This window comes from Hemitrygon akajei, chromosome 10 (genome assembly GCF_048418815.1).
Source record: "Hemitrygon akajei chromosome 10, sHemAka1.3, whole genome shotgun sequence".
NCBI classification, from domain to species: domain Eukaryota; kingdom Metazoa; phylum Chordata; class Chondrichthyes; order Myliobatiformes; family Dasyatidae; genus Hemitrygon; species Hemitrygon akajei.
In genome coordinates this window covers 56328111-56340305 of record NC_133133.1, presented here as the reverse complement: position 1 = coordinate 56340305, position 12195 = coordinate 56328111, and the positions used below count along the sequence as shown (strand labels likewise).

General features: G+C 38.3%; 1 protein-coding gene across 2 annotated transcripts in view; it reads left to right on the top strand.

The window, feature by feature from the left end:
- cstf2 (cleavage stimulation factor, 3' pre-RNA, subunit 2) overlaps nt 1-12195 on the top strand; it is a 71214-nt gene that overhangs the window by 1424 nt on the left and 57595 nt on the right. For both annotated transcript variants that reach the window (XM_073058336.1, XM_073058337.1), the window contains exons 3-7: nt 170-248; nt 5640-5809; nt 7357-7493; nt 10603-10722; nt 10927-11043. In XM_073058336.1, the coding sequence (XP_072914437.1) occupies nt 170-248; nt 5640-5809; nt 7357-7493; nt 10603-10722; nt 10927-11043 (623 nt within the window). The remainder of the gene's footprint in view (nt 1-169; nt 249-5639; nt 5810-7356; nt 7494-10602; nt 10723-10926; nt 11044-12195) is intronic.

The window sequence follows — 12195 nt, the reverse complement described above, 5'->3', positions numbered from 1 at the left end:
AATATTATGCTCCCTCCTAGCTTTTTTCCGATAGTTAACTTTGTTAGAGTGGAAATATTGTTTGAAGAAATTAGCTTTTCTGTACCATATATAAATAAAGATGAAATTAAGAGACTAATGACTCGTAGTTGAGTTGACATCCTTCTTTCATGATTTTTCTTATTTCCAGTTGGAAATATTCCCTATGAAGCTACAGAAGAACAGTTGAAGGATATTTTCTCTGAAGTTGGTCCAGTGTTGAGTTTCAGGTATCATTTTGTATACAACATACAATTAGTTGTCACCTTGTGTAACATACTTTGTATGCAGTTCTTTACGAAGGAGTAAGTATCCTTAAAAATAGGATCTTAATGATTCATAATCCACAATTTTTCCATTGAGATCATTTAATTCTCCCTTGACTTCCAGTAAAACATTGGCATTTGACTTTAAGTTGCAAAATTTAGCTAGCAATGGATTTGATAGTTTTGGTAAGTCTCGCCCATCTCTTAAAAACTCTTATCGGTTAATAAATCAAGGCATAGAATGTGACAAGCCATTTGTCTAAAACTACGTATTTTTGTACAACACAGTTCTAAGCACATGTTGAGAATCCTAGGGTTGTGTGTTTTGGGACATAAGGTATTGGTTTTGCCAGATCTTTTGTTGCCATTGGTTGCAAATTTTATGTAAAAGATCTTGATTATCTGATAACCTGTATTATGCTATAACACAATATTAATTGAGTTTTGGGCCCAGTGCTCTGAGGTTAACTTCTAATATGCTATCACTGAGGCAGAACCTGAATCTTTTGGCAAACAGTATTGCTAATGAAGAGCCAATCATGAAATCCATTGCATCACAGCTAATAAATTGTAAACCTGTTTAGTGGTTAAAAAATAAATGGGATATTTTCTGTATTTATTTTAGTACAGTGCAATGATAACCTACAGGAAGCTGGATTCCTGCAATTTTGATTTTTGACAGAGACTCTCTGATCACTTTACTCAGAAAGTTTCAGCTGCTACAGTTAAAAGATATTAAAATCTCTTGTTTTAAAGAAGCAAGCCTTGTAAGGCCAACCAGTGGAAAGATTTCTCAGGATGAATGCATACACCACATTTGCATTACAAATTTAGTTGCAATTCCTGCCATAATGACATGTTTCATAAACTTTACCAAGTGGGGTGCAGTATGCAAAAAATGATCATTCCTTGCAATGAAAGTTATTATCATTGTCACATGTACAATGCTAGAAACTGGCCTTGCATACAGTCCATACAGATAAATTCATTACAACAGTGCATTCAGTGTGAGATCACATAATGTAATTTTCCTGCCGGTGTGTGGTCACATGATGTTGTGTTCCAACAGGTATATAAGGGAAACACCTGTGACGCAGTTAGTTCGGGGTAGTTCGTTAGTTAGTTTGCTGCATATTCGTCTCATGATGCAGTTTCGTTTTTAAAGTGGAATTTCTACTTTCTGTTGTAAGGAACAAAAACCATTGTGCCGGCAGTTTCGCCAATTGCTGCTGGTCCTGGTTTGTTGCATCATTCATTTACTTTTACAGTAGAGTTGGAGAGTAAAGACTTTACCGAAGTATGGGAACCTGAAGCATTGAATAAAGTTGGTGTCATTCGGCGGTTTAATACAGGATTGACCTTTTTGAGTCTTCGTTCAGAAATAGTGACCTACATCTGAGATAACCCCTGTAAGATTAGGAAGGTTTGTGCAGTGTTCATTCGCCAAGCAAAAGGTCAGTTCCTTTAAGCCATTTTATTTCCTTCGTCGTGAATCCTTTGGACAAGGCATCTCTTGACTGTGATCAGCAGATTCGTCATTTTCTTCAGAGAAGTTGTTGTTGCAGTAAAGTCTCTCCTTGCTGACTGTATAAATCACTTGGACTTTCGAATTTACCACTTTAAGAACTATTCCAGAGTTTGGCTGTTTAAGTTGCCGTACAGCAGTTAACTTCCAGTTAAGTTAGTCGTTTGTTTACTTTTCATTTTTGTTGAGCAGAGTTTAGTAAATGTTTATGTTTGTTTATAAAACCTGACTCAATTCTATATTCATTGTTGCCGGCCACATAACACAGGTAAAATAATAAAGTGTAGAATAAAGTGTAACAGTACAGAGAAAGTGCAGTGCAGGCAGACAGAAAGGTGCAAGGTTGTGAGGTCACAAGTTCCTCTTGTGTTAGGAAACTATTCAGTAGTTTACAATAGCAGGATAGAAGCTGTCTTTGAGCCTTGTGGTATGTGATATCAGGCCTTTGTATCTTCTGCCCGTGGGGGGAGGAGAATGTAAGTGGTGGGTAGAATCCTTGATTATACTGGCTGCTTTATTGAGGCAGTGAGAAGTATAGACAGAGTCTCTGGAGGGAAGACTGGATTCCGTTTGTACCGAGTTGTCTCCCTCACTGCAGATTCTTGCAGTAATGGTCAGAAAAATTACCATATTAAGTTGTGATGCATCCATAAAGGATATTTTCTGTGGTGCATTGATAATTTGTGAAGGGGACATGCCTTCTGAGGAAGTAGAGGTGCTAGTGAGCTTTCTTGGCTGTAACATCAACCTGCTTGGTCCAGGACAGGCTTTTAATGATGTTCTCTTCTAAGAACTTAAACCTCTCAACCCTGTCAAACTTAGCACCATTGTTGTAAATAGGAGCACGTGCACTGACTCTTTCCGACATCAGTGACCATCTCTGCTGACATTGAAGGAAAGTTTGTTATCATGACATCATTCCACTCGGCTCTCTCCTTCCTGTACATTAATTCACCATTGTTTGAGATGTGGCCCACTAAGATGGTATCAAGGAAGCCAAAGCAAGTCAGAACATTTTTGTTAACACAAAGTACACTGCAGATGCTGTGGTCAACTCAACACGTACAAACACACTGGAGGAACTCAGCAGGTCGGGCAGCATCCATTGAAAGGAGCAGTCAACGTTTTGGAACATTTTTGTTTATTTAACATAGCTAAATGGGAATGAAATAACATGTATATTTGTTCTTATGTTTTTGTATGTGAATTTAATTCTGATACCCTAAAATGGGGAATTTGTTTAGAGCAGGGGTTCCCAATCTTTTTCACGTTATGGGCCCCAGGTTGAGAATCCCTGGTTTAGAGGTTACCAGACAAAAAAAAAAGTTCCTCTTCCATTGCACTTATTTGGATGGACCATTTTTTTTGTCTATGCAATGCACCAGTCTTTCCTTGCAGCCCACCGAAGACTGAAAATATTTCACAAAATGAGGAATTTAAGGTGAGAAAGTGTTAATTTTCAGCTTTGCAAGATTGGTGTCATTCTCCCCTCAAAGTCCACAAATTATCAATTCTATACTCCTTTTGTAACCATTTGCATTACTTAATAAAACCACTCAACCTACGTTGTCTTCCTGATAAGATGGATATAAAGCATCGGGATTATCTGAATTACACCCTATCCTCGTTATATGCGGGGGATACATTCCTCGCAGTCGACGCATAATGTGAGTAATTATTTAAATGGAGAAAATATGGATGCGTTCCAGAGGGCTTCCTAAGTATGTTTTATCTGTAATTTATTCACATTTTCATACCAATACACACAAAAGCAATATCACAAGGCAACATTCGAATTATATTTCCTCAATTTAAGGTAATATTCAGTGTAATAGATCATAGAAAGTTAACATACTAGGGTGTACAGTACTGACCAACAGTGGCAGGTGTGTTGGCTCCGGGAGATGAGTGGTTGTTGTGGTGTCAGGCAGCTTTACATGGATAAGGTGGATGGTTGTGGGTCGTTAGGATCATACCAAGCACAGCAAGGGGTGAAGGAAGACTCACAGAACTCTTAGAACTGCCGGCAGCAGGAGATGACACCAGTTTGAAGAAAGTGGTGAGGGCTGTTTGCTTGGCAGCATTTTGTTTTTCAGCATAAACTTGCTTGTAGGGAAGAAGGGTTGACAGCAGGGAACAACTGAAATGCTGACTCTGTTCTAAACTTGGATCCATGTCCATTTGTGCCAAGTGTTCCGACTTCCACCATTCCCTCACCGTTGGTAAACTCCTGGGATTTTCAAAATCGTCTGTTGCTTGCAGCATCTGAGAGATAGTTCGCCGTCAAAAAATACACCTTGATTGTGGATCACACCTTGGTTGAGTGGTTGAATCAGCGATGTTGTGATAGGCCGCAGGAAATGCAGTTATGTTAGCATGAATGCTGTCCAAATGTTTTGGATGGGCTGGCACATTGTCAAGCAACAAAAGATCTTAATAAAGGCAAAATTCTGTTCCTGGTAGTAGTGTCCCAGAGCTGTGGTACCTTCAACTGTTGCTGTGCTTTTTATAATTTCCAGCTATTTTTCAAGTGTTAAAGCGGTTCGCTGCCGCTGGGCTGATGGCCCAGAACATGACATCTGATGCTTAGAAGGCATAATTAAATATTTGAAGCACAAATATTTACCTATCACTGCACTGCACTGTAGGTAAAACCAACAAAAGTTTAAGAGCACAAGATCGCACATCCACACCTTCACAAAACCAATGCGAGACTGGCGGGAGTGAGATTGTGAGGTTATATTGGTGGGAAAGCGGTGCCTCTCATCCCAACAGTGAAACTGTGAGGTGTGCGCACGTGACTTGGTGGGAAAGTAGTGCTCCTCGCATAGCTGAGTTTTGGACACATATAAGGAGACGTTGGTAGAAATAGGTTCCTTGCATAACTGTGAATCCACATTGTCTGAAGACGCATATAATAAGGATAGGGTGTACATCAATTTTGTATATTGAAATTGATCATTGATCTTGTTTTATTTGTCAGACTTTCTGTGTGTGGACTTGTTACTAAATTTGCCTGCATTTTGAGAGGTTTTCTGTCAGAGGTGCATGAATTTCTTTCATAAAGGAATTTATTGAACCATTTGGGTTTTATGTCATTTGTTAACCTTTGTGGTAAAGGTTTCTAGTATTACACGCACTCACATTAACATATTTACTCAATTCATTCCACACAGTACAATACTAGATTTTAATGGTTCTAGATTCGTCCTTCCCAGTGATTTTGAATGGAAGTCCAGTCTGCCATACATGACCTGCCCCTGATAAACTCCTGATGTCATCATTGGCAATTTCTATTGAGAAGCTTTCTTGCAGATTTTCAATAATTGAGCAAGTTTCTCCACCAGAGTGTTTGTGTGTGTATATATATATTTTTTAAAATTTTAATTTGTAAAGATGCTAACTATGTTTTTGAATGGTCACTAGTTGGATGACCATTGCTCTCTATTAGCCCAGTACTGCAACACACTGCCTTGTGTTATTTATATTTTCAGGTTCAGCAGAGCAGGGAAACAAGGTCCAGTGTTTTTTTGACAGATTGGAATTAAATATTCCTAAACTGTTTTGATAAATCTGTTTTATAAATATTGAATCAATATTTCAAATTATTTGTATAGTTTAAACATCAGTTACCTTTCAAAGTCTATTACATTCATGATTAATTCATATTAATATTAAATGAAAATAACCCACATGCCAGATTTAACATCTGTTTTAGATGTTCAGATCATTAGAACCTCTTTTATATTTTCAAACACCTAGTTCTGTATTCTTACACAGTTGCATTTTGTGCAGCTAGCACCTCTTAATTTTTGTATGTCTTCCTGTAGGCTTGTATATGACAGAGAAACAGGTAAACCCAAAGGCTATGGCTTCTGTGAGTACCAGGATCAGGAGACTGCACTCAGTGCCATGCGGAATCTCAATGGCAGGGAATTTAATGGAAGAGCACTGCGAGTGGACAATGCTGCTAGTGAAAAGAATAAAGAAGAACTCAAAAGTGAGTATGAATTCATACTCAAACAATCAGAAGTTTATTGACTATTCAGAAGATAACTAAAATGCTTCACTGACAAAGATTTCCATTCTTAGTTTTTCAAAAAAACTATTTTTCTCACCTTGTATATCATTTAACACATAAGTGGAGTCTTGAAGGACAAAATGTCAAAATGGAAATTGAGGATTCTGAAAGGAGGCATTCAGTTTCTGATTTACAAGACAATCTTAACCATTACTTTGTAATTTAGTTAAGAGTCTTGCATGGAGTTTTCGAAGTTGGTGTATTGATAATTGATTACAAATAGTTAAATTGTGCAGCCTCCAACAGAGTAGTTCTTTAAATGTCAATCAATCTCATTATCAATTGAGGAGTGTCAACGGTTTTTCATTAACACTCAATACATGAGGCTGCAATCTCCAGTATCGTCGTCCAAAGTTTTTTTGAAATATATCCATTCTTGTTAACAGTGAACCCTTCTGGAAGTATGTCTTTTAGGATAAATTATAAACATTGTATTCTCATATAATTTGAATGGCAAAAATACTGTATTGGTTGATGCATTCATATTAAACTGGTATGGCTTAAATTTTAGGAATTATTTCATCCAGTGTGCAATGAAAGCAGAACAGCATAGTTGAAACAAACATGTTTATTCAATGATAACTTTGCAGAATGGACTGTGATGTTCTCTAACTTCCGTTAATGCCCCTCCTCCCCTTCCTACCCCATCCCTGATATATTTAGTTTTTTTCACCCCTTTTTTTTCTCTTTCTGCCCATCACTCTGCCTGTTCTCCATCTCCCTCTGGTGCTCCCCTCCCCCTTTCTTTCTCCCTAGGCCTCCTGTCCCATGATCCTTTCCTTTCTCCAGCTCTGTATCCCTTTTGCCAATCACCTTTTCAGCTCTCAGCTTCACCCCACCCCCTCCGGTCTTCTCCTATCATTTTGCATTTCCCCTCCCCCTCCTAATTTCAAATCCTTACTGTCTTTCCTTTCAGTTAGTTCTGACGAAGGGTCTCGGCCGGAAACATTGGCAGTGCTTCTCCCTATAGATGCTGCCTGGCCTGCTGTGTTCCACCAGCATTTTGTGTGTGATGTTGGATATAATTTTACTTGTCTGTTTGGCATTGTATATGGGAAGTTTGGACTACTGTTTTCTCAATTTTTAAATCATTTGACTTTTGCTAGCAAGGGTTTGTACAGTTTGTACATCCCTAAATTTGTCACACTGCTATAACAAAACATAATTTAGTTTGGACCTAGGAAAATCATCTTTCTCCCAAATCATTTTCATATTAATGATTTCTTGTTTTTTTTTGTTCTCGATGTTGAAATAGAAAACGGCCAGCTTTCATCTCAACACTTTTAAAAATAAAATAAAACTGTTCCTCATGTGATGGGTGAATAATTAAAGAAAAATATGCATTTGTTTTTGCCAGTTCAGATATTTTTGTATGCCTGATATGCAGAAACTAAATTTCAAAGGCACTAGAGATAAATATAATATTAGTTCCTTTAGAAATACATTTATTTGTGCTTCTTTTCCAGATTTGGGCACAGCAGGTCCTGTCATGGAATCTCCTTATGGAGATCCAGTCTCACCTGAAGATGCTCCAGAATCTATCAGTCGAGCTGTGGCCAGTCTTCCACCTGAGCAAATGTTTGAACTCATGAAGCAAATGAAGGTTTTCATTTCATTTTCTTAATTATAAGCACTCAATTGCTTTTCAGCAGAAAATAGAAGTTCTTTTTGATTTGAGTCTCATTTGAAAACAGAGCCCATGTCATGGAAGATAGTTTGTTGCTCCATGGTTCTATGTATGCTATTGGTTAGAAGCATGAAATTTTTGAACAAGCTTCTAAAGGAGCTTTTGTTCCTTTTATTCCCCACTCCATTAGCCTTTTGTTCTCCATTCCAATAAGGAGAATTTGAAGGATCAGAGTGGCAACCACTTTGGATAACTCTGGAGATGTCTCTGGGTGCTCGTGGATGCAGTTTGGCAGAGATTTTGCAAAATATTGCAGACACGCTTTCTTAAGAGAGTGAGTTCAGAAAAAATATAATTTCACCTTTTGTTGGAAACTCCTGTAATCATTAGTTGAAATCTGCCTCCAGTGTTATACTAGCAACACACACAAATTGCTGGAGGGTATGGGGAAAAAAAGTACAGTCAACATTTCGGGCCTTTGGCAGGACTGATGAAGGGTTTTGGCCCGAAACGTTGACTGTACTTTTTCCCATAGATACTGCCTGGCCTGCTGAGTTCCTCCAGCATTTTGTGTGTGTTGCTTGGATTTCTAGCAACTGCAGATTGTCTCCGCTTTGCAGTGTTATACTCATCGTTTATAAAGTAACAGATGAGGCATGTATCCACTTGTACAACAGTGAGATGCTAACCTCTGTCCCTCTATTAGGAGAGTGTTAAAGAGTCATCTATTCCTCCACATTCTCAAATAATTAGTCTCAGAAAAGAATATTTAATCTATTCACATCTGGAGGGCTGAAAATCATTTTTGGGATATGTTGCATTCTATTCATACATTTTCTTAAACCGGTTTTCTCTGTTTTGAAGGGCAAGCAAAGGATCCAGACTCTTGTTAGAATCCCTGTGTTTTCTGTACATTACCATGTCCAGTTGGGCATTGTGAAAAGTGCTAGTCTAACAAATACAGGTTAACCACCTCATATTCAGCAATCAGTAATCTAGTTGGTGATTTGGGCATAATTTTTACCAGGCTAATTTCAAATTTCCTGTTTCTCCGTGCCAACCCATTGCCTCTATTATGGTGGCGCCATTAGCAGAATCAACTGTTGGCACTGTCTGTATATAAAAAAAAAAAGAGCAAGACATTCCCGTGTGTTATTCTGCATTTATTTTTATAACCTGCGCTTATCTAGCCCCAGTCATGTCTCCATGGAATAAAGGAGGTGTAAAGCTCAAACACCATACGTCATCTATACAAGTTAAGGTGGAGGTTCTGAAAAATTTCGGCAGTGCTGTGTCTGTGAAAAGCACATGTGACTTGTATAACATTGGCTCTTTCACAGTTAATGATATAAAGAAAAGTTGCTCTAATTTGCTGATGGTGACAGATGTGCATAAGGAAAACAATGAAGGATGCAAGGTGTTCACAACTAGATAAAGTTCTATGAATAAATTCTTCTCTGGTTTCCAGCTGGGCACAGGTATCAAATTGTCGATAAAAGTCGATACCTATACCCAGCTGGAAGCCCGAGAAGAGTTTATCTGTCATATACACCGGGAAAGCTCTAGATCCTTTTTGATAAAGTTCTCATAAAGTGGTTTAAGCTCTGCATCAGTGAAGATATAGAACTGTTAGGAGAGATGGCGAAATTATTTCATGAAGAATTAGGACTGGATTATGAGTGTGATTACAGTAAAGGGCCGCTTCAGTGTTTCAAGCAGTGTCATAGCATAAAATTTTGTGCAGTGTGTGGTGAAAAATGGTCAGCAGACAAGGAAGCAGCTGCTGAGTTAGTTTCTGATGAAAATTGAAGTCCCACCCAGGTCTACAATCTACAACGCGGATGAAACTGCCTTATGTTGGCGTAGTACTCCCAAGAAGTATACTGACTACAGAGGATGCAGAATCACAGCAGGTTATAAGGCATCAAAAGATCATATCACTGTGTTGAGCTGCTGTAATGCTGCAGGAACCCACAGGCTTTTAGTCATTGACAAAAGTTTACATCTCAGCTTTGAAGGGTATGAAGCAGTTTCCAGTAATTTACTGTGCCAACAGAAAAGGATGGATTATAACTGACATTATTTTGAATGATTTGAAGGTTACTTTGTTCCAGGACAGAGACCTTATTGTGACACTGTTGGACTGTACGAAAATTATAAGATAATGCTGATTTTAGATAACTGCTCTGCGCAAAAGCAGAACCCTTTGTGAGGAATAATGTTTACAGCACCTACCTGCCACCTAAATGTACGTCATTAATTCAACCACTGGATAATGCCATGTTATGCTCTTTGAAGGCTACATATTGCTCCCTGTTTATGAAGTGGCTACTGAGTGCAATTGACTCTGGTAGACTAGTACTGGAATTTATGAAAGAATTGCTTTTCATTTGTTGTTTCTTTTTCTTAATTATCCAAGGGTGAAGTGAGTGGTTTAGAGGTTTTTACTTATTTAATCCTAACTTAACCACCTGTGATTCGGCAAAATCACTGATCCAGCACTGCACAGGTCCCAATCATCTCAGATTTGTGAAGGTCAACCTGTATTAGATATTTCTGTTTCAATGGAGTGACCTTTTCTCATTAACTCTGCAGAAAAGTGTTTTTCTAGTCTATACAGCTGAACTGAACTTGGTGAATTGGAAGTGAATTAAACCTGTTTCTTATCAGTCATGCTTCGATGCTTCAACAGTTATAATACTATGTTGTGTTAGATATATTAGCACAATTATATTTAACTAGCACAAACCTCGGTTGTATAGCGGTTAGATTTGCTGCCTCATAGCTCAGTGCCCCAAGTTCAATCCTGACCTTGAGTGTTGTTTGGAATTTGCATGTTCTCTCTGACTATGGATTTCTTCTGGGTGCTCCATTTTCTCCCCGTATCCCAAAGATTAAATGGCTGCACTTAATTGCTAAGAGCTGATAGGAGAATTGGGTGGAGGTGATGTGTAAGTGAGAGAAAATAGTTTGCAAGTAAATAAGCAAAGAGGATTGATGAGATTGCTTTGAGAGTCAACGTAGACTCGATGGACCCAATAGCATCCATTAATATTGTAAAGTAACATTATCCTCTCACTTTCAGCTCTGCATTCAGAACAGTCCTCAGGAGGCCCGCAACATGCTTTTACAGAACCCACAACTGGCGTATGCTCTCCTACAGGCTCAGGTTGTCATGAGAATTGTGGATCCTGAAATTGCAATGGTGAGTGAACACCTTTGCAACTCTTCCAACTGTCATGCATACAAGCAAAAATGTTGGTGTGTAAATCATGTTAAATGTGTATTCTGCAAAGTATTTGAATTGAATAGTTGTATTTCTAGTGAGAATTTAAAGTTTGATTTTGACAATGTTGAACTCATTATTAATAACTTTTAACACTTTCTTGTTATGTTTTTGTCTTTTCAGAAAATGTTACATCGTCCAACCAATGTTACACCGCTTATTTCTTCTGGTCAACCAGTGCAAGGCCCAAATGCTTCAGCAGTTCAGACTGCTCCTGCAGTCTCCCAACCACAGCCTATGGTAGGTTCTGTTTTCATACATCCAAACAAGCCTTTTGTTACATACAGTGAATTTAATGTGTTGTTTGGTGTTAGAGATTTGTGATTTGAATGTCCCATTATACAATTTGCAAAAAAATGAAATTTGACTTAGTCATTCACTTTAAACTGGAGATCCAGCTATTGCTACTTAACTTTTTATTTTTTTATTCATTTTCTGGTGTAAGGAGTCCTCCATCAACATGCTCAATTAGCCATTCTTTGCATGCAATCAGCCTTGGAGATGATTGTGATTGAACCTGATAGTGTGGGTATTTGGTATTCTAAAGGACTGGATCTATAAGTATTTGGATAGACATGTTGATTAACGATAGTCAGCATGACTTTGTGCATGGTAGGTCATGTCTAACCAATCTTAGTTTTTTGAGGAAGTTACCAGGAAAGTGGATGAAGGCAAGGCATTTGACAAGGTTCCGCATGGGAGGCTGGTCTAAAAGGTTCACTCGCTCGGCATTCAGAATGAAGTAGTAAATTGGATTAGGCATTGGCTTCGTGGGATAAGCCGGAGAGTGGTAGTAGAGGGTTGCTTCTCTGACTGGAGGCTTGTGGCTAGTGGTGTGCTACTGAGTCCTTTGTTGTTTGTCATCTATATCAATGATCTGGATGATAATGTGGTTAACTGGATCAGCCAATTTATGGATGCTACCAAGATTAGGAGTGTAGTGGGCAGTGAGGAAGGCTGTCATGGCTTGCAGAGGGATATGCATCAGCTGGAAAAATGGCAGATGGAATTTAATGCAGGTAAATGCAAGTTTTTTCACTTCAGTAGAATTAACCAGGGTTCGTCTTACACAGTGAACGTTAGACGAATGTGATAGAACATTCAATATATGTACATGATTCATTAAAAATAGCAGCACTGGTAGATAGGGTTGTAAAAGCTTTTGGCACATTGGCCTTCATAAATCAATGCATTGAATCCAAGAGATAGAATGTTGAAGCTGTATAAGACATTAGTGAGGTCTAATTTGGAGTATTGTGTGTAGTTTTGGTGACCTATCTGTAGGAAAAATGTAAACAAGGTTGAAAGAGTAGAGAGAAAATTTATAAGGATGTTGCCAGGTCTGGAGGATTTGAATTATAAAGAAAGATTGAACAGGTTAGGACTGTATTC